The sequence below is a fragment of the Equus caballus genome, chromosome 14, assembly GCF_041296265.1.
Source record: "Equus caballus isolate H_3958 breed thoroughbred chromosome 14, TB-T2T, whole genome shotgun sequence".
Taxonomy (NCBI): domain Eukaryota; kingdom Metazoa; phylum Chordata; class Mammalia; order Perissodactyla; family Equidae; genus Equus; species Equus caballus.
This window is the reverse complement of record NC_091697.1, coordinates 38514397-38538114: the sequence shown is the minus strand read 5'-3', so window position 1 is coordinate 38538114 and position 23718 is coordinate 38514397. Positions and strand designations below refer to the sequence as shown.

The window sequence follows — 23718 nt, the reverse complement described above, 5'->3', positions numbered from 1 at the left end:
TTAAGGAAATGACTTAATGTCTTCAAACCTCAACTTCCTTATGCAATGGATGCAAATGGATGTAATGGACATATTGTAAAGCATGGCTGGCAACGTGAACGCTGTGGTGGAGGTATGCGAGGCACAACCTTGGATGCATTTGTGGTATTTGTATAGTCACAGTTCTTCTAGAAAGTTAGGTCCTTACGGCAGTGCTTCTCCAATTCCCAGCAGGACACAGCCTTGTTGGTGTAGCTGGATACGTTTAGATTCGTAGTTCATCCTTTGTCCCTGGCACATTTCCACTGAAAATCTTTATCAAGATCCATTTTAGCGTTCTGGTGCCTTCATGCCCCTCTCCTCCTCTTTCTGGTCTCCTGCTCTCTTGGGAGTGGCTCTGGGTGCAGTTGTGGCTCAGTGCCTGTGCATATTTTATACTCACAGGAATCATTTTTAATGCAGCCCAAATATTAGAGAGATGTGCTTCACACTCTGCCATCAGAACAGCCACTAATTGATACCTCTTGAAAAATGACATATTCCCTGAAGCGTTCAAGGCTGCCCGACAGACGAAGATGCCACCCACCTCTATGATTAGCGCTCTAACCGCAGACACTGGTGATTTAAGTCGCATGTTCTTCTTTCTTGACATTATCCCCTTTGACAATATTCCTAGTATATACTTCCTTAGTTTATTTTGCCATGCACTGGCATTAATCCTTTTACAGTTTCCCAAGTGAAGTTGTGTTGTCTGAGTCTACTGCCCTCTATACTCTACCACCTGTGGGGCATTTTGTTAATGGAGAGTGTACTTGTGAATCTGGTGAATGCTTTTCCTTTCTTTCCTAAAGGAGGGAAATAAACCAGGATCAACTCCAAAGAGGTGTGTGTTGGGTGGAGAGCGGGGAACAAACTAAGAAAGTGAACTTATCTCCTAAAAAACCCAAGACATATAGAACTCTCTCTTCTTGTGTTAGCATAACTTATATCACTACTTGGGCAAATCAACAACTTTGTAGGAGGTTGCCATGTCTTCCCATATTTGGGCAGAAGTTAAGAAATTGCAAAGTCCAAGACAAACTGCTGGAATGAAGCCTTTGTGAGAGTAGGAATAAATTCTTTCATGTTCCCCACCATATCCCCAGTCCTTAACAAAGTGCATGGCAAATACTATGTACTCAATAACCGTTTGTTAGTAAATGCATTTCTGAGCAAGTCCTTCAGTGACTTAGATTGAATTGTAAGTAACTTTTCCCTGAAGCGACTTAACTTTTTATTAGGTTATGGTGTGACAAACCTGAAAGGTAGGTGACATATTGTTATGTTGTTACTACCTGAACATAGACAGTTTCTTAATACCAGTTAGGGAAAAAGAAAGAAAGATGCGTTTGGATAGACTGGAGACTTGAGGTCTCAAAGCAGTCAGCACAATTTCTTTAACAACTCCATATATCATTGTGCTGAATTATGGCATTGTTTGCTTTCAAAGTTGTGTTTCTTGGCTTTGGAATGCAGGAATAATTATAGTCTGTGGCTTGATGATTATCAGTCTGCTGTAATACTAGGGCCAAGATCCTCCACAAATTGCCGGGCGTCAGTGAGAGGACAAGAAATGAACCAGACAGCTTACGTGTCTCATGTTACAGACTTCCGCCTTCTGCCCCCGGAATGTTGGGGGCAGTTGGGGTAATATTTGTCTGAGCCTGGTGATGGTCCAGAGAAAGCTGCTCAAAGTCATCAAGGATCACAGAAGCAATTCCATGTGATGAAAGAGGGAAAAGATTCAGACTCTAGTGGGAAGTTAGACACAGGTAAATAAAATTATGTAATGTTGTGTAGAATGTAAGCTTGCAACAATAAAAATAAAAAATTAACAGCAAACATTTATTGAGTACTTATGTCATGCACAGTAATGAATGATTTACCTACATTACCTCATTTCATTTTCATAAACATCCTAAAGGGCTAAATATTTCTATCTCACTTTTACAGAAAACTATGATACTTAGAGAGATTAAATGTCTTGGTCAGGGCTTCACAGTGGTGGAACTAGGATGCCAATACTATGGTTATCCCAAAGCCCAGTTCTCAAACATTGCACTCTGTTACCTAACCAGTCTTAGACCACACAGGATAAGGGAGACTTTTCTTAATTAAAAATGGAAATAACCCTTTTTTGGAGCTGGATGATCTTTGGAGGGCGTATATTTTACCTGATGATCAAACAGACTCTCAGGGAGGTGAAGGGATCCCCCTAAGGGAAGATGGTGCTTTGGTGACTAGATTAGACTCAGATCCAAAGTTGTTTGATTCCTGCCCCACTCCTTTTCCCTAAACACATCTCTTCACTTTCCTTTTTCTAATTTTGGATCCCTTTTCATATTCCCCCAAGTAAGGGAGGGACTGAGATTCGAGGAAAGAACAAGAAATAAAGGCATGGAGGAAAAGGCAAGGAAGACTGAGAAAGACTTGGTGAAATTACCTTAAGATTGCAATATTAGGAGGTAAGCAGGGTCATCCTAATATAACTTATACTCTAGGTGTTTCTGGAAGTGGTTTTGAGTTATTCACTTGTTAAGTCCACAGGTTTCTGTAATATACATCTGTGTCACACACCAGCCTGCACTGAACCTGTTCCTAATGCCAACACTAGAAGGCATTCATGTAGTTGGCATGACATAGTGGTCAAGAACGCTGGAGACAGAGTGCTTTTGGTTGAAACCTGGCTCAGCCACTTATCAGCAGAGTGGCCTGGAGAAGGTATACTTAACCTTCCTGTTTGTTCCTTCTTTCAAAAATATTTATTGCGCTCCACCTTTATGCCAGGCTGTGAGTTCAGTGCTGGAGATACAGCAGGATATCAGAGAGAAAATTCCTTGCCCGCATGGAGCTTATGGTTTATTGGGGGAAGGTAGATAATAAACAAGTAAACCATGTAGTATATCAGAAAGTCTTTATCAAGGTTTAAACAGAGATGGGGCAATAAGAAGATGTGGTCAGGTTTAGAATTTTAGATAGGGCAGCTTCAAGAGGCCTCATTGAAAACGTCACATTTGAGCTAGAATGTGAAGTAGCGAAGGGAAAAAGAGCCTTCCAGGTAAAGGGAATTGTCAGTGCCTAAGTCTCAAGTAGGGTTAGAGGCACGTTAGAGAAATGGCTAGGAAGCCAGCATGCATGGAAAGGAATAAATGAAGAGCGAGGAGTTGGTAGACAAAGCAGAAACAGAGCTCCATCATGGGGGGCCTTTTTGACCACTGTAATGACTGACTTTTATTCTGATTGAGGTGAAAGGTTTTGAGCAAGGCAGTGTCACTCTTACTAAAGGGTCTACATGAGAGTGACAGCCATGTCTTGAGAACACCTGCTGTGTAGCTGTGTAGATCTATAATGACCTTTGGACAAGGGTGGTAATGAAGGAGGTGGTAAGAGTGGTCAGCTGTTGGATTTATTCTGAAGATAGAGCCACCAGAATTTGCTGGTTTAGCGGAGGATGTGGGATATATATGACATCACACAAAGAAGAGTCAAGGTTGACTGGAAGGGTTTGGGCCTGACCAACAGGGGGACTGGTAATGCCATTGACTGAGAAGGAATAAACTGGGGAGACTGCATGCCTTCCTTTTTTCAGAAGGGTATTGGCGTTGGTGGTATAGAATCATGACTTCAGTTTGGGCCTGCCATATCTGACCTGTCTATTAGAATTCTAAGCAGAGCTGTTGGGTAGTCAGTTGATATGGGAGTGAAGAGTTTAGGGAAATACTTGGGGCTGGAGACAAAGTTTGTCAGCATATAAACAGTATTTCAAGCCATGGAACTGGAAGATGCCCCCTCGTGAGTGAGTGTGTGTAAGTGAAAACAGGCTCAGGACTGAGTCCCAGGAAGTTCTTATGTTGGAAAGAAGGAGATTGAGAGGATCTAACAGGTGGGTGAAGTGGAGTAGCCAGTTCTAACAGGCAAGATTGGTATCTTAGATGCCAAGGGAGGGAAGTATTTCAAGATGAAGCAGTGATGAATTGTATGTCCCCTTCTCTCATTTTAGCCTAGGCCACAGTGTTAAGGACTTTACTAAAGATTTGCTTGCTTCACTGGTTGAAATAAGCCACAGGTAATGAATCATCATGGGAAAATCACTTTCCCTTTCTGAACTTCGGCTTCCTATATGTTAAATGAGCAAATTTGGCTAGTTATGTTTAAAGAAAACTTCCAGCCTTGATGTATCATGACCTTTTCTGATTTTGTACGATTCTTTGATTGTAGTTAAGACTGAATCCATTCAGGTATTATGCCCTTTCCTGCCAATCAGAGTTTAATGTATCTTCTGTTAAGTCTCTAAACCAAGTGATCTTGACTGTAATGTGACTGTTGTATTTTCGTTTTTGTCTTTCTCTATGAATATCTTCTCTCTCGTGATTTTGTAGACTTGGAAGAAACCTCCATCCTCTGGGACTTGGAGAAGGCTGTGCTGGAATCTGTGTGGAGGTTAAGAAAACTATCCCTTTGGTTGTGGCCTGAGTTTATTATCTCAACCCCAATGTTGCCCTGAAATCTGTGTTCAAGATTCAAGAAGATTAGGACTGCTAAGGTATGGACATGGGACTTTGACATCTAATTTTTTAAGGCAAATAGATTTAAAGATATTTATCATTTTGACAGTGTTTTCTCTTCTTCATCTCCCCTCTTCTTTTTCTCTTTCCTTTCTCCCATCTTCCTTTTAAGCAAAGATCTTTTCTTTTGTTACCAGCTTGTGGGATGTGGTTGAATGAATAAAGATACAGTGGCAGAAACTGAAGGCTGCTTTGTCTCAATTATAAAGAGGTGGCCAGAGGGCAACAATATAAAGGACAGAAAGATTTGTGCAGCAATGTCTGATAGAAAGAATAGAGAAATTGGGGTAGGTGCCTATGTGATAAGGCTTCGGGAGGAGCCATAAGTGAAGAGGTGGTGCTGTGTAATACAGTGTTTATTTCCATTTTCAATGTCCACAGGAAACTTTGGGTAAAGCCTTTTGTTATTTCATAAGGTCTTTGTGGGAGCTTTTTCCTTCTTTTGAATACATACCCATTCTGGGGCAGACTCTAAATTGGAGTCAAGACGTCCCATTTTTTATTTCTTGTTACAATGATAATCATTGCCTGTGTATGTGTATATACATACATACCTACATGCATACATGCATTTTAAAAATATGAATAATTTGTTGAGTGGTGTCTAATTACTCTCCCTCTGTCTATATATATATGGAGGGAGGTGGGAAGAGAGGAACAAATGGAGGGAGGGGAGAGAGAGAACCCTCCACAAACTACTATTAATGGTGTGCTTATTGTGAGTGAGGCATTGTGCTATAAACTTTGAAAAAAAAAATCACAAGTACAACTGATAACAACCATCTGGAATAGGGATTTATGTTCTGGGAAACCAGAGGGAGAGATCAGTAAAAGGTTTTCTAAGGCTGTGTAACAAGGAAGGGTCAGGGGCAGACTCTTTCCCAGACTTATTAGAATTTAAGTCTCTATGTTTTCCTACTGTATAGAATTGTGGGATTGCATACACTGCTGGCTAAAAGCACTGGGAAAATACAGTTTAACAGCCCAGGACCACATGGCATGTCCAAGAGAAATTGTAGAACATCTCTGACAATTCCAGTGATAACTCATTTGCTGTCATTTTAATTTCCTTCAAAGGAAAAAAAAAAAAAAACCCTCATAACCCAAAGGCTTCTGGGAACTAGGAGAACAATGTAGCTAAGGCATTGGGTTGTCTCCCTTCTCATGGCATCATAGGCCTCCCATACGTCATCATTTGTACAAGGTAGAGGTCCAGAGCTGGTGAAAATCAAATTAGTGATAGCCACAGGCTTGCTTTCATTTTATCTTTGAATTCTCACTGCTGGAGTAAGGGTGGTGTAAACTTTTAGCTGATAGCGAAGCTACCTTCCTTTGAGGATGAAACCCATATACTTTCTATCTAGTTTTTGTAAAATCCTCCGAATGCCCATGCAGAAATGATCGACCTCTGGTGTTCACATTGCTCATGGTACCTCTGAAGGAGTGCTAAGAGCCTGGTGAAAATGTGAGGGTGGCATTTGAAACAAAGTCTTGTTTTCCCTTTCTTCAGGGCTTTTTATTCTTATTTTTTTGTAAAGGAGATAAATTATTTTTCCCTCTGAATTAAAGGGCATCTTTAAAGCAGCTTAAGTTTAAATACTATTTAGGAATTCATTTTCTGTTAACATGGTTTCACAGGTGAAATAGATAATTTAACAATCAGAAGGAAAAAAACATACAGTGTAACGTTTTGGGTCCTTGTACAGGTATGGCCATTCTACGTAACAGATTTGTAGCTGCGGTGCAGTTCTCTGCCCACACATCCTTAATCTCTTGGAAAAGAAAGCTAAAAAGCTCTTCTTTTCAGTTCCTAAACACCTAGAGATGTTTAGGGTTTTGGGTTGGGATTTGACAACTCAGTTCTTTGCTTTGAGGGTGTTGATCTTTAATTCAGAATATCTGTGTTCTGTCAAGAATATTCACCTAAATGCCAAATATTTAAAACATAAATTCAGCAGAGAAAGCTTTAAAGGATTTGGCCATAAAAAGATTCCTAGTTTAGAGACCAACCAACTTTTAAGGGGAAAATAAAACTCTCTCTGATTGTTGACAGAGGACATAGGGAGAAGAAAATCTACCTTGCAGTGCATGTTCATCTCAGGGCTAGATACAGCTGTAGTGCATACAGGCATGTGTATGCCCCTGCTCATGGACCAAAACCCAATTTCCAGAAAGGGAGAAGGAAAAGAGGCAGTACTGATACATCCATCTACCGTAATGCTTCCTGGCTCCCATGCTTTCGTGCACTGAGCATATTTTTCAGATGTCTTTTCAAGTGAAGACAGTATAAATGAGTGGCTATAGACTCAGACTTTAGAAAAAGCAAATCATGCCTTTGCGTGAACATTAGAAAAGCCATTTAATTTTTCTAAGCCAATGCTGTTCAAAGTGTGGCCCATAAACCAGAAGCATCAACATCACCTAAGCTTGTTAGGCATGCAAATTCTCAGGTGTTTCCCCAGACTGACTAAATTAGAACCTTGTGGAGTGAGGTCCAGGAATCTGTTTTTAAACAAGCTTTCCAGAGAATTCATGTGCCTTGCTAAAATTTGAAATCCACTGCTAAACTTGCTCCCTGATCTCCGAAAACAAAGGGAGTTTTTAAAAATATCTCATGTTTAAAAACTAGGAAGATCTGAGAATATTAATGATTGCTACACCTAAGTCTGTGTGTTTATCTATGTATAAACACACACATATTTATGCATACATATATGTGGCACTGAAAGGCAAAAAATACTTTTTCAAATACCATACGCAAAGTTACTGAGGTTTGAATCATTGCACTTGAAGTCTAGAAAAGTGAAAAAATAGATATAAAAATAATAAAAATTAACGTTAGAATAACTCATTATAAATAAATGAATCAAGGAAACAGAATAGAGTTCTGAAATAGACCTACACATGTATAATCAACTGGCTTTCAACAAGAGCACCAAATCAATTGAGTGGGGATAGGAAAACTGCTCCAACTGCTAGTACTGGAACAGCTTGATAATTATGTGAAAAATAAAGAATCCAAACCCCTACCTCACCCCATGCACAAAAATCAGTTTAAGTTGTATCATAGACTGAAAAATAAAAGCTAAAACAACAGAGATAGTAGAAAAAAGAATGTCTTGATAACTTAAGGAGGCAAAGCTTTCTTATAAAGGACACAAAAAGCACAAACCATAAGGGGGGAAAAAATGAACTTCATCAAGAATAAAACATCTACGTGTTGGGCCAGCCCTGATGGTCTGGTGGTTAAAGTTCTGTGCTCTCTGCCTGGGTTCACTTCCCAGTCATGGAACCACACCACCCATCCGTCAATTGCCGCGCTGTGGGAGCAGCTCACATAGAAGAACTAGAAGGACTTACAACTAGATACACAGCCATGCACTGGGACTCTTTGGGGAGAAGAAGAAGCAGAAAAAAGTCTAGTCATCAAAAAACACCACCAAGAAAATAAAGAGATGGGCCACAGACTGGGAAAAAATATTTGCAACATACCTATCTAACACATATATGAATAAGTAGAAGACATGATATAGAATGACCAATAAACACAAGCAATGATGTTTCACATCCGTTCTCATAAGGGAAATGCAAATGAAAAACACAATGAGATACTGATACACACCTATCCCAACAGCTAAAATTAAAAGGACTGAAAATATGTAAGGTTAAGAGAATATGGAGCAACTGGGACTTTCATACAGTACTGGTAGAAGTGTAAAATACTTCAACCACTTTGAAAAGTGATCTGGCAATTTCTTATAAAGTTATACAATTGTCTGCCCTAAGATCTAACGATTTCATTCCTACGTATTGATTCAATAGGATTGAAAACACTTGTCCACATCTGTTCATTGTAGCCTTATTTATAACAATCCAATGCTGAAAATAATTCAGATGTTCATCAACAAGAAAATGGATCAATTCTGATCCATTCTTAAAGTGGAATACTAATCAGCAATAAAAAGGAATGTTCTACTGATAAACATAGTAACATGGATAAATCTCAAAAATAGTATGAGTGAGAAAAGCCAAACAACAAAAAGTACTTATTTTATGATTTAATTTATATGAAATTATAGAATAGTCAGACCTCATCTATGATGATAGAAATCAGATCAGTGCTTGCTTCTGGTTGCAGATTCCCTGGGAAAGGTATGTGGGGGAAATCTCTGGGCTGATGGAAATGTTGTGTGTCTTGATCTGCATTCATCAAAATTGATTAGTGGCTGGCCCTGTGGCCAAGTGGTTAAGTTCGTGTGCTCCGCTTTGGCAGCCCTTTGCTGGTTCAGATCCCTAGTGTGGACCTACGTACCACTCATGGAGTCGTGCTGTGACGGCATCCCACAGGAGGAACTAGAATGACTTGCAACTAGAATATACAACTGCACTGGGGCTTTGAGGAGAAGAAAACAAAAAGAGGAAGATTGACAACAGATGTTAGCTCAAGGCCAATCTTCCTCACACACACACAAAAAAACCCTGATTAAATGGCAAATTCACTAAGCATTTCACTATATTTAAATTATTATATAAAATGCATGAAATATTTTTTAAAAAACGGATTTATTGAGTACTTTAGCAGAAGTGCTGTTCTTAATTTGTAGAAACTCATTTAATCCTTGAAACAACTCTGGTATTATTATTTCTAATATACAGATGTGGAAACTGATACTGAGAAAAGTAAAGTAACTATCCCCAAATCTTACTGCCTGGCCACAGAAGCTGAATTCAAGAGTATGTCCATTTAGCTCCAAAACATGTCTTCATCATCATGTTATACTTTTGGCATAAGTGCCTCCAGCTCCATTTTAATTCCAGGTGAAGTGTGAGGCAACAGTCTCCTGGAAGAGGCTTCCAGAATGGCCAATTTGGGACAGTGTTATTAAATGGATGCATTAGCTGTTTTCCTAGTAACTTTGGGGAGATAGAAAGTTAATAGCAAATATTACTCCTGCCATCAAGAAAAATTACTTTAAAACACTCCAATACAGGCCTGTTTTCTCAGTGCAATCCTTCTTGATTATGGAACACGATATAAGTGGTATTACTAGAAACTGTGAAACATGCAGCTTAGAAAACACTATATGGTGACTGGCAGAGGCAATGTCATTTAATAAAGAGCACTGGAGTGAAGCTGCCAGGGTTCAAGTGGCTCCTCCACTTTCTGGATGTATGACCAATGGCGCCTCACTGAACTTTTCCCAGCCTCAGTTCCTCCACTTGTAGGATGAGGATGATTCTCATTCCTACTTGATAAAGTGAGGATTAAGTGAAACTTTGCTTATGAAATCCTGGTATGTATGTGCTGGTTCCTTATAATCCCTGTATAAATGTGAAGCTGCTGTTTTTGGTTTTAGTGATGATGTGAGTGATGACAGTCCTAAGCAAGAGAATAACATTATCTTCCGTTTTATGTGGCCTCTGTGAGTCACTGTGTATATCTACGCATTCTCTTAACTTTAACTGAAAGCAAAATGCTGCAGTTTTCTAAAAATCCTATCCATTTCATTTTAAAAATTTGGAAGCTCTGAAAGAAGTTGACACTGTTGCCAAAAACATTCATTTAATTAAGATGCAGGAAATAGTGTTGAGGAAAAATTGTCATTAAGTGTGGGTGCTACATATTATCTGTCCAGAGTGATGGAGAGGGGAGCTGGAACTATTTAGCGCGTTTAATGGATATCAGCGAGGTTAATTGTCTGGGGAATGCCGAAGAGCTGAATTCCTTCATCTACTTCCCAATTTGTAATACTGTCCTATTAGTTTTCAGGAGTCTTGGGCTTAAGTCTTTATTTTAGTTGTGCTTTTTAAAGTCTTAATTTCCATAGTAAAATTTAAAAGCCAGAGAGATATTACAAATATACGTAAGCTAACAGGGCTGTTCCCATAAAGTGCAAATTAGTCAGTCTATTACCAACCTGACATATAAGTAGAAAATCTCTACCTACCTCCAAAAAATGTTATCAGAGGGAAATAAAAAGCTGCTTTTGAGGATAGATTTTGTCATTGTTTCTGCTCATTACCACTAAGTGTGGTAAAGTGGGTGGCTCAGGAGAAGAACCCTTCAGATCCTGTCAGGGTGGGTGTGTTTTGTGGTGTGTGTATGTGTTGTATGTGTGTACAAATATGTGTTTCCCCTTTGGGGTCTTACTCATCAGTAAAGTGTTTCTCATGCTGGTTTTATGCAAGTGTTAGTATTCATGTGGATTGCTTTTGCACTTGTGTGTTTCCTTTCGATGTGGAAATAATGGTTTTTATACTTTCTGTGCCTCCCAGCACATCAGCAGAACTGCGGCTAACTTACCAAGTCTTAGGATGACCCTTCTCTTACGGTTTTCTTCAGCCCTCACTGAATTTCCTCTGAAATTCATCATGCGTTGAAGTTTTGTCTCAGATAATAAATGTCTTAGTGTCAAACATGAAAGCATGAGCAGAACCACTTTCTTGTGAAAGGAGAAGAATCTTGCTAGGGAATCCAGTGTCGCTTTCCACAGCTGGCTTTTTGTTTCTTTGTTCAATTAGTATATGCTGAGCACTTCTCATGAGCCACAGGTTCTACCACACGTGCCACTTGATATCCACATGACACTCTCCACTCTGGGATTTCAATTCCTTCTATGTAAAATGGGAGTTTGGATCATATAAGCCTGAGAATATCCTAGATTTCAGCAAATAGTAAGTTTCTTTTAATTTCAAATAAGCTAGTAATTAATGGTGATACAGTCACATTCTCTGGACATGTTTGACAATTACCTGTAAAGATCAATTCAAACATGGAATATAAAGGTCCAAACTGATGAGTTAAAGAAATTATAAAAATTCCATTGAAGACTTCTTGTTGAATTTTAGTACTTTATACTGTGAGATGTTAGACCACCATTCAGAAACTCTTATTTGGGGTATAGTCTAATTTTTCCCTTTCTATATTTTAGAAGTCTCCTTTTTTTCTTTCTACATCCAAGAGTGGCTCTTATAAGGCTATTTTACAGATGCGGAAACTGAGGAACAGAGTGGTGAAGTAACTTTCTTAAAGCCACCATGGTAGAATAGGAAACTCTCTGATCTTTGAGTTGGGCCCTTAAAATGCAGGTAATGGGCCCCACTGCACTCACAGGATGTTTTATCTTGTGCTAAGACGTACCTACTGAAGGGTACCTGCTTTAATATTCTTTGATTCTGCTTCTCAATGTGGTAGCACCTTTTTTGTCTTTATTTTTTGTTTCTAATTCAAACAGCTATCTTTTTAGCAATAGATTCCTTTTGACAGTTACTGAAAAAGATTTGTGTTTCTCCCCTTGAGCATTATGTTTTGCAGTCTGTTTGTTTACTAGGGCTGAATTTTACCCAAGGCCTTTGAAACTAACAAAATCTGAGTTATTGCTGTCTTCAAAATCTTGTACAGATTTAGGTCTTATTTGCCAGGTTAAAACACACACATACTCCTCATCACTACCACCACCAATGACAATGACAAAATGGCCATTTTAACTTTTCCTGCCATTTGACATATATTGTTTTCATAACCAGGCAAATATAACATAGGTTAAAAATCTAGACACTGGAAATTCACACCTACAAATTGTCTCAGAAAGATTGTCAACTTGCTTATTTTTGGCCTTTGCTTTGCTGCTAAGCCCTCCCCCACTGTGCCATTTCTATTCTGTGACTTTTTCAAATGTTCACGCCAGGATTTTCCTCATATTTAGCCTGGATTGCAGAGTTAATCTAAGACCATGCCGTATATTTGTTTTGAGCATCAAATGGGAATAAATGTGAAAACACTTTGAAAGCTATACCATCTCACAGCCTGAAGAAGTGTCCAAAGACCTTGCTGTGTAACACACGATCTTCCCCTTCCTTTCTATCTTTTTGGATCATCTCTTTCTGCTGTTTCCCTGCCCTCTCCCTACTCCCATCCTGGCCACAGCTGCAGTGAACTTCTCCAGTTTTCCAGAAATATGCCAGGTCCTTTTATGTCACCACGTCTTTGCGCCTGCAGGTCCTTGGCCTCTAGTGCCCATCCCTACCCACCTCCCTACCCACCCCCTTAAAAAACTTTGAAAAATCCCTCATCTTTTAGGATCCAATTCACTGAAAGCCTTCTGGGACTCCTCTGAGCCATATGTCACTTCTTCCCTTTTGACTTCACTGTAATTTTTTCAAACTTGCATTATAACACTTATTATAAAGAGAGGTCATTCTAATTGTATTTATAAGTCAGTCTCCTTCAGGGGAACACAAGCTCTTCAAGACAGACATTCTCATTTTTATGAATGTGTCTTCTATTTCCCAGCTCTGCCTGGCAAAAAGTAGGTGCTCAACAGACATTGGAATGGGGAGAGGGGGCTTAAATATATTGCAAAATGGATTTCATTTAAAAGACAGGTAGGTCATTTTTGCCTGGTTTATTGATTCCTTTTGGATTTTTTAATTTTATTTTTGGTTGTCTTGATTTTGTTTTTGGTTTCTATTTGCTTGTCCCGATTTTCCCATAGATACAATAATCTATTTTAGAGGTCTTCTTTCCTTATTTTCCTCTTAGCTACATTATCTACCCTTATTATCTTTCTTTCCTATACTGCACTGTGCTTTGCAGCCCTTAGTAAGTTCTCATCACTCTGACTAGCACACACCTAGCAGATGTGCTACCTCCCTCATTTCCTGTGCCCTTGGCAGACATCACTAATCAATCCCAGCTCAGGAGTCCTAGAATCCTCCCAACACATCACTCCAGGAAATAATCGATATTAGCATGGAAGGGAAGACCTACTTGCCATTTCTGGACGGGAAGATTTTCTTTCCAGAGCTTCCAGTTATTCTTTCCAAGATCAGAACCTGATTGCTTTCAAAATGAATACATTTAGGTACCCCTTACCTTCTTTCTCTCCAAAGCATAATTCCTTTCGTGAGAGATTATGAGTTTTATATTAGAATTTTGGGAAAGTTAGTAAGCTACCAGACTTGATCCATTAGACTTCAGAAGCCAAGAAGCACTTCTGCAACATTTTAACACATGTGGGATGTATGAAGAGCTGTTTCTATAGTTTGAATTTTGTACCAATCAATGTTAATGTCTCTGGAGATTTCTCGGGTTTTAAAACACTTATTCTTTTAACAGAGCATTTTCAAAATACTTTAAACTCCTGAAGGCTAGATTCAATGGCAGAGACTTCTTAATTCTGATTTCTGACAACTGGTGTCTTATCTACAAATAATATTTTGATATCATTACTATTGGTCTAACAAAGAATATAGAAAAGTCTGATGAAAAATTGATTTATAACCATAATAAAGCTGATAAAAGTTCCCTTCCTCAGAAACAGAAATATAATCCATTCATTGTGGTCACTAATTTTCTGACGTCTTCTTTCAATCACATTACATTCTATCAGTTTCTATAATGAAATCACAGAATTTCTTCTCAGAAAAGGATGACCACATGTAAATACATATAGTCTATACACAATTTCAGGATGTGTTTGGATCCACTTAACTCCACCTATGGGTTAAAAGTTAGGAAGCCTTTCTGAGTGATGTATAAGGCATTGTGACCCTAATTTTAAGTAGTTTGTGACTCTAATCTCATTCTCCTCTAGGAGATAAAATACACCCATAAAATAGGAAGACAGGCCAAGTTTCCATATAAGCAAGGGCATGACCAATAGGAGAGATTATAAACATAAATAACAACCAAAAGTAATTTTTGGCATTTAATGATATTCGAGACATTGATATATGAGATTTTACTTGAATCTGTAGGATTTAACTCAAGCAAATGTTTGAGTTACTTCCTTCTCTATATTTTTTGGTTAAACTACAAATAGTGAAAAGAATGGGAGAGGGATAAGCAGTAGATAATATTTCAAAACATCTTTGCAAGATATATGAAGGAAACATAAATTTTCTTATTTATAAAGTGTAGCTCAGTAAAGACAGCAGAGAAAACCACTGAATAGAGGCTCTAAAATTGGGAAATATGAGAAAGTGTGGGCCTAAAGGAGGAAAAGAGCAAAAGGAAAGGGTTAATTAAAAATCTGCCTGTGGTGTGAATGATGCTTCTTCTCTTCTCCATTGCTTCTCATTAACAGAGCTGAGAAGAGCATTTTACCCCCAGGTAAAGCAAACTGGAAGGCTCTTTTCTGAAGACATTGAGTGAGTTTCCTAAGGGAAGAATGTGAGCTGTCCAGTTGGATGGGTGTCCACCTAAGATCTTTTCCCTTATGCCTTTCAAAGGCATCCCAAGCTTGAGATTAGTTTCCTGCTTGGCCATCCTGGAAGAAAGTCAGCCAGTGTTCTAGCTCTATCATACCCACAGGATCTCCAGCCAGGCAGCCATCATATTCATAAGTGGACCCTAGTGGTAAGATAGACCTGAATAAAAAAGTGTTATATAGTATGTACATTTAATGTATCTCATTCAACCATATATGATTGATAAGAACATTGAGAAAAATAATTTAAGTATCTGTCATTCTCCTCAGTGGGAACATATTCCAGACTGACAGTGAGATGGGAGAAATAGATTCACTAATTTAGTAGGTCTCTGTTCCTTCCTGCTTTTCATAGTGTGACCATCTCACTGTATTGAATGCAGTTTGACTATTTAAGGATGTTTAGTGTAAAATAGATTAAAAATACATAAAGTAATTATTTCCTGTTCTGTTCAGTTTGATTTCTGCTCTAGAGAAAGACTTTGTGATATATTTATTGTGAAATACTAGACACTTTTCTGCTGGCATTTCAAGGGTCACTTTGACTATACATGAATTTTGCCTCAAATATGGGTGGGTCTATGTCTGAAGCCTTATGTAAGATGACTACACTGAAAACAGCAGAGGAACTTTCACCTACAATAAAATAGTTAACTCACTCTCCCCATTCATTTTTATAATCAACTTTCCTGAGATAATAGATTTTAAGTGTCTAGTTTGAATTTTGAGAAATGTATATATTCCTGTAACCACTGGCACAATCAAAATTTAGAAAGTTCCAGCACTAGAAACTTCAGTCAGTTTTAATGTTTCCCTCTTGCATGCGAGACAAACAGCATTCTGTCTCTTTTAATGCTTCTTATAAATGGTCTCACATGATAGATTCTGTTGTCTCAAATTTCTTCCATTCCGTATGATGGTTTTGAGACGTATCCATGTTCCTGTGTGTATTAGTACCTCATTCACTATTTATTACCAATATCATTGTATGAATATATCATAATTTTTTGTTCATTCTCTATTTGCTGGACATCTGGGCTGTTTCCAGTTTGGGAATATTAAGAATCAGACCATTAAAATATTTGTGAACAAATCTCTATGTGGACTTTAATTTCTTTGGGGTAAGTATCAAGGAGTGGAATTTCTGAGTCATGAGGTAGTACGTATTTTTTTAATAGGGAACCACCAAATGGTCTCCAATGCAGTTCATTCCCACTTTATACTGTCATGAGTAATGTATGAGAGATCCAGTTCCAATTGTTCTATCCTCTGCTAACAATTGTTATTAGCCTTCTTAGTTTTAACCATTCTAATCGGTGTGAAATGATATCTCTTCTTGTTTTAATTTGCATTTCACTGTTGGCTAATAATGTTAAGCACTTCAGCTTATGCTTGTTGGTCATTGGTATATCTTTTGTAGAGTCTGTTTAAGTTTTGTACCCCACTTTTTTATTGTGTTGTCTTTTTAATTATTGAGTTGTAGGAGCTCTAAGTTTTCTGGATATAAGTTCTGTTTCTTTTATATATTGCAAATAGGTTCTTCCAGTCTGTTACTTGACTTTGATTGTCTTAATGAACTCCTGAAGGGCAGGAAGTTTATATTTTGATGAAGTCCAATTTATTCACATTTTCATTTTATGATCTGTGCTTTTTGTCTCTTTCCTAAGAAATCTTTGCCTGACTCAAAATCACAATGATGTTCTCCTGAGTTATGACTCTAACTTTTACTCTTAGTACTGTAGAATTAACTTTTGCGTTTTGGGCTTTTCTAGTTTCAGTCCAACACAATAGCTTACAGGTTCATCAAAAATTTGACCGATATCCCCTGGTCTAAGCAAATGTTGTCCTTCTCAGGCCAGCTTGTCGCTCTGCCCACCTTACCTCCAACCTCAGCAACTGCCCTTAAGTCTGAAATCATCCTCTGGAGTTTGATTCTTTTAGATTCCTTTGAATCAACAACTCTTCAATGTCTTTAAAGAAAGTTATGTGTTGGGTTTATCTGGCTGGTTCTTACAGTTGTAGAAGAGTCAGATTTATTCATGTTCTTCTACATCTTAATAAGTAAAACTTTCACTCATTTTTTTTTCCCTGAGGAAGATTTGCCCTGAGCTAACATCTGTTCCCAATCTTCCTCTTTTTGCTTGAAGAAGATTTGCCCTGAGCTAACATTGATGCCAATCTTCCTCTATTTTGTATGTGGGTCACCACAACAGCATGGTCGTCAACAAGTGGTGTAGGTCCAAGTCCGGGAACCAAACCCAGGCCGCCAAAGCAGAGCACACTGAACTTAACCACTAGGCCATGGGGCCGGCCCCTCACTCCCTCATTCTCAAATGAAAAATGACAATCAGATTTATGAAGAAAACCAGTTGCATGGGAGAGAAAAACATAATCATGAAAGACAAATAATACTGATGAATGATGTGAAACTGTTGCAAAAATAGATAATATCAGGGACAGAAGAGTATGTTTAAAACCTTCTTATCAGTATCCTTGATAATAGTAAAAAAGATAATCTATCCATAAAACAAGTACAGAACAGTATAAAAAAAGGAACAATTAGAGGATGAGAAATAGCTCTTGTAAATTAAGTATTTTTTTAATTAATGAAAGGACTGAAAAAGTATAAATCTCCTAAGACACAGAAAAGAGAATATTTAGTAGAAATAAAAAGAGTCAAATATAGTAGATGAATGCAGGGGTCCTTTGTCTCATTAAAAGGACCTCCAGAGATACCAGATAATTTGGGGAGTGGGTGGATTTATCATAGAAATTTCAAAATATTCAAGGGAGCCAATAGGTTGAATTTATACAATAGGTGCCAACTGACATAAATGGGAAGTAAACAAGGTTCCTGACGCACCACCTTCCATTTTCAAAATTCTAAGAATAAAAGGATCTTAAAACCTTCTAGAAGAGGGAGGAAAGGAAACCTACAAAAAGAAGTTATTTTTAAACTGGTATCAAACTTGTCATCAATAACAGTAGAGTAAAGAAGACAGTGGAACAGTTTCTTGTGTCTTCTGAGGAAAAACTATTTTGAGCCTAGAATTCATTTCTAAGCCAAACTCTAAGTGAGACCAAGATAAAAGCTTTTTAAAGCATCAACTATCTACTCCTTTCATACACCCTTTCTGAATATATTCCTGCAAACTGAGAATGCAATTCAAGAAATAATTCTTAAAGATACCAAGAAGCGATGAAATTAATGAAGAGCTCCTCCAAAAAGCTGAAGATAACAGCTGTTCAACAGGTCTAGAAAGTGTTTGGTCAAATTTAGAGAAGTCCAAGGACGCTAAGAAGGATTATCTTCAAGGAGAAAAATGGTGCAGATTGCTACCAATGGAGAGACTTTTGCCAGGGAACCAAGTGATGTGCTGTGAAGAAAGCATGTGTGTCTTCACTAAAAACCAGAAAAAGTGAACAGAGAGTTAGAAACCACAGACTCGACAAGAACAACCACCACCTATGTAAGGAACCATGTTATGATAAGAATCATAACAACAAAAAGAATCCATTTGACTTCTGTGGTTTAGGGGTTATGACATTGAATCCAAAGAGAAATAAATGCCATCGTAGTATACTACCTGGCTCTCCAATGAACACTTTATACAGTCATAATAAACTCTCTTTTCAACCTATAAATCAATCTATAAAGCAAACACACAAGCAAGTTAACAAAATATTATAAACCATGACAATGAAAGTGAGGGCAAGGTTGACAGGTATTGGTAGACACAGAGTCAAGGGAAGGAGAACTGAAGAAAAGATGGAGGCATGAATATCTTTAACAAAATGGGAAATGAGATTTTTTTTCCCCTGAGGTTAATGAAACAAGACAACAGTTTAGATACATTAAAGTTACAAATATAACCACAGAAGAATAAAATAAAGTTGGGAGGAAGAATAAGCTAAATCTTCATATTTCATAGAGAGAGTTAATAGATAATATCCTAAAAAGGTCAATTATGAGAGATTGATATAAGCCTCATGAGAGTTAGTGAGATCACCACTGGAGAATTAAGCACAGAGCCAGTTAAATATGATCAACTGCTTTCGGGAAGCCGTGTTGGGGAGAGTGAGGAAGTGAACTATTGTATTTCAACATACTGTTCTATTTTTTGCTCAGTACTTGAGTTCTTTGAGAGAAAACATTTAAAAGAAGGAATCCCCCTTGACTTCCAGACAGATGCCTACTGATCCTTAAGGACTCACTTTGTCAAAGTATAATATTCAAAAAAGTATGAACATGACTCTCATCCAAATATAGAATGAAAATGCGTCAAAGGTTTTATTCAACTTATTAATGGATGAGAATAATAGGAAGATAGAAAAGCTAGATCAAAGAGTATTTCAAGGAACAGCTTATCTGTGGTCCACCACAAAATTTGTTTGGAAATGAATTTGAATTTGAGACAAAACGGGTTAGCCTTCCAGAGGAATGAAACTGTAACCATGAAATGATCTTTTCTCCAAGTCATTCGTCTACATGTTAGCAAGCAGTGTCTTAGTAAACAGCAAAGTCAAACGCTGAATTCTCCGAGAGGGTTAACTAATCCTAGGATGAGCTTGGTGAACAATGTCCAAGTCTTAACGTTGAAAGAACACATTTCACTCTTGATTGCCAAATTTTAGATAACTTTTTTTCTAAAAAATCGCTATTGTCTCATGAAAGTTTCCCTGACTCTCTCAACGTCTGATTTGTCTCTGACTTGTCTGTGTTTCCACAGCATACTTCTTTTACAGCAATAACAACATCTTTTAAATCGGGAATTGTTAATTGCTTGCTTCACTCCCCTACTAGAAAGCAAGCTTTCTTTGCACCAGCCTGGTATGTAGTAAATTCTCAAGATACTTTTTGAATTAATGATTTAACTTAAAAAAGTTACTGACTGTCTTTATCATGCAGAGACAGGAAATTAGAGAGGAGAACACAGGAGGAGAAAGATTAGTAAATGAATGGCTAGAAGGGAAAAACTTAAATCTCCTACAAAATCTGTTGATGTTGCAATTTGCAAGTTGTCCAAAAAATAACCGGGAGAAATTCTACTGTCTTTTAATGTAGTTACATTCAGATGTTAAAGGAAATACAATTCACAAGGAACTATTGCCAGGTTAAATGATTTACTGAGCCTCATCTCTTTCTTAGATCTTTTGTAAACCTTTTATCTTAATGCCAAACATATGCTTGAATGAAATAAAAAGAAAGGTTTAGGGAGAAAATGCCTATTTATTTCATACCTGGGTCTAGGAAATGGTGTCACTTTCGCTTTCATAAAACCCATAATCATAAACTTTGTTTTTTCTTTTGCTGGAATGGCTGCTCTGTCGCACAGACCATGCACAAACATAGTACCCAGAAACTGAGATGACTTCTGGCTTGTCTTATTTCAAAGAATGTAAAAGTTTCTGTCCAGCCTCAAGAGACTAAAACGTCTGTCCAATCAGGAGAAGAAGCTGAGTGGTCCTGGCAGCTGTTAGACATCTATATTTTTATCTGTCTTACCAGTACATCTCTTTTCTTCCCCCCATAAAATCAAAGGTCTTTATTTGAAGCAGCTTAAAGTGGACTCCCATTGATATAACTGGACCATGGTCTTTCAAGTTAAACCTGGAGTGTACGGTAATAAACATGCCTAATCATGTTCTAGATGTTATTGTTCAGCTGCTTTCTTGCATCATCTCGAATCAAGCCTCTCAGCTCATCTCAGGACGCCAGAGCCCACGAGGCTCCTCAGCTCTCCTCGCCCAGTCTTGGTCAGCTCTAGTGATGGGCTGCTCGCCAGTTGAGTCCTTGCAGCACAGGCCCTTTCAACTCCTCCCCATCTTGAGTTTGATCACTAGACGGTTCTCCAGCGGAGGCAAAGTACTACAGCATCTAGAGGGGCTAGTGAACCGGCCAGAAATGCAGTGGCATGACAAGGTCGGGACCTTGAAGAACTTGGGGGTCCCAGGCCCTGCCTGAAAGAGGCTAGTGCTACTCAGCTCCAGCTGGTTCTTTTTGGATACATAAGTGAGCCTGCAGCTTCCAAGGCTATCTTTCACGAGATGCTGCAAATGCAGATTTTTAGATGCAATTGCCTAATTTTCACAATGGTCTGTGGACAAAACGCGATGTCTTGGCAGGCTCCCTTCACTTAGGAGCCAGTTACCACCTGAGCTTAGGCCTTGAAAACAAGGGCCTTTTTAGCTTCCTAACTGGGCCCCGTGCACCTAAGTGGTCTTCATGCAACCATCCCTGTTCTCTCATTTGTTCTCCACACTGCGGCTAGAGTGATCTTTTAATGGCAGAGCTAATTGGATCTTTTCTCTGTCAAAAGCCCTTCAGTAGCTTCCTGTTAGAATCAGGGTCAAGGCCAAAGGCTGTATCGTGGTTTACAGGGCTCTTCCCTGTCTTCAGGGTTACATCCCTGCCACCACACTGCCCCGCATTCTGTCTGTCCCCTCTTTTGTGACTCCTTTTGGTTCCTCTGAACCATCACACCCGCAGCTGCAGGCTTTACCAATGCTAGCCCACCATTTGGGATGCTTCTCTACCCTCCCACCCATACACTTGCTCCTCATTTAGGGAACTCTGGTACACTTGTTAAGGCTCAGCTTATGCTATGAGTGGTCTTCATTAACCCCCTACACTGGGCTGGTTCCATCCCCTTGATATGTAGCCAACGTGCCCTAATCCTTCTACATCATAATGTACATCAAACCCTAAATTACAGTAATAATTTCCTACTGGACTGCAGTTTTCCTTAATGGACAGGATGACGTTTGTCTTGTTTGATGGTTTATCTTCAGCACAGTGTTACGTACATAATATAGAGCTTAATAAATATGCATTGATTTGTCATTGAATTAACATTGCCTGTGGAAGGTGTGAAATATTGTGAGGACGTAGGATTTCATAAGGGGAGGGTGTGTGGTTTCCCCACAGTGATCCTCAGGCTGGTGTTATCTGTTTGAGTCTTAAAATCCCTGATTTTGACAGAAGAGGCAGTTCCATGCAGAGATTTTGCTTTTCCTAATAATGAATTTGTTTTGCTTCCTGAAAGATAGGTCATTAATTATTCTCTCTTTTTCCTGAAACGCTCTCACTGGTCTTTAAGTTTCTTTTGTGACACAGTGAGGAACTGGAAAGACTCTCTGAAACTCAAGTAAGTGGCCTAATTTTACGTAGCCCAGTGGTTGAAAACTTCCATACCTCAACGTCTCTTAACATATCTGGAATAGAAAAATATGATGCCTTCAGTAGGTAAACAGTTTTTGAAATGAAAAACATAAAGCATTTCATTACTCTGCTTGTAAACTAAGAACAGAGAAAAACGTAAACCATTCAGTAACACGGTAATATAAATCTAGATACATCAAGGGCAGCCAATGGGAACAGATGGTTAAGAGAAAGAAGGAGAGCCAGAGAGAGAGGCTGAGAGAGAGAGAAAAGAAATTCCTGCTTTCTCCTCTTTCCTCTCTCTTTCCCTCCATGAGTGACACAGAAGATGAGGGGATAAAGTCCTGACAATTTCAAATATATTTACTGAGAACGTCATGAGATAGAGAGGTGGGCTAAAAATGAGATAGCCTAATGCACGATAGTGCTTTCACATAAGTCATTATTGTATACACGAATCATGTAATCACATAGCCATACAGTAGCCACTGGCCACGTGTGGCAATCAAACACTTGAAATGTATGTCACAAGTCTAAATTGAGATGTGCTGTAAGCATAAAATACACAAGATTTTCAAGACTTAGAAATGTTTTACATTCTTCTTTATACCAATAACTTTAATAGTTTTATTGAGATATAATTCACATACCACACAGTTCACCTATTTTTAATTCACTAGATAGTGATTATATGCTGAAATGGTAATATTTTGATATGACAGGTTAAAATATGTTATTAAAACTAATTTTGCCTTTTTACTTTTTAACCTGGCTGCTTGAAAATTTAAAATAAAATATGTATCTCACATTATATTTCTGTTGGATAGCACTGACTTAGATAATGGCTTGTTAAGGAAAGGGCAACCAAAATATCCTTGGCCCAGTTGATACATATCCTTTTCAAAGTTACAAATTCTCTGGGTCTGCTTCTCTTCTGCGAGTCACCAAAAATGTGTGAGGAGATCTCTCTTAAAAAATGATGTTGGTGGGTTTTGATTAGCAAAAGTAGGGGAAGGAAAATGGTATAATTTCCATTTTCCAAAGATATTAAATCTCACTTGATATAAACACAAGTGAACATATGTTTATGTCAGTTAATGTCTCCTAGGCGATCCTAGCTAAGTGGCTGTTTTGTCTTGGCCAAATGTTTCAAACTGTGTTCAGGATGCCCTCCTTGACTACACCTTTCTATTCACTCTGCGAGCTGGAATGTTTCCTTCTTGCTCACATATAAATAATCTTGTAAAGGAACTGTCACAGTGAAGTAAACCAAAAATTAATTTTTTCTTTATGGCAAAAGCAGGACTTCAGTTCTCTTATTGACTGTGTCTGGGAATCCAGGCTGTGATCAGGTTTTTTATATGGACGTTGGTTTTATATAACTCTTTTAAAACTGTATTTACACTTTCTTTTACTAGCTCCATGAAGGAATATAATTAGAAATCAAGTCTTCAAGAAAGTAAGTAAACCTCACTGGCGTTCGTTAACTATCTGAACTCTCTTGAAATTCCGCTCCTTATGGGATTGAATTTTTATTTCCTTATGCTTCATGAGATCTCTGCATCAAATAGACTGAGGGCAGACTGGTAGGTAACCTTGGCCTTGTCTTGGCTAATATTTTCAAGACCAAATCAAGGGAGAGGCATTTGTACATCTGGATGTCCAGGCTGAAACCAAGACTGATAAAATCAATCTGAGCGAAGTCTCATGCCTCAATGTTTTCTTAGCTCCTTGGAGTGATTCCAACATGCACCCAAGTTTG

At 38.3% G+C, this 23718-nt stretch overlaps 1 protein-coding gene across 1 annotated transcript in view; it reads left to right on the top strand.

The window, feature by feature from the left end:
• LOC138917344 (uncharacterized) overlaps positions 1-23415 on the top strand; it is a 382587-nt gene extending 359172 nt beyond the window's left edge. The window contains exons 5-6 of the mRNA XM_070233354.1: positions 4398-4561; positions 23375-23415. Coding sequence (XP_070089455.1) covers positions 4398-4463 — 66 coding nt within the window. The 3' untranslated portion in view covers positions 4464-4561; positions 23375-23415. The remainder of the gene's footprint in view (positions 1-4397; positions 4562-23374) is intronic.
• The last annotated feature ends 303 nt before the right edge of the window (positions 23416-23718 follow it).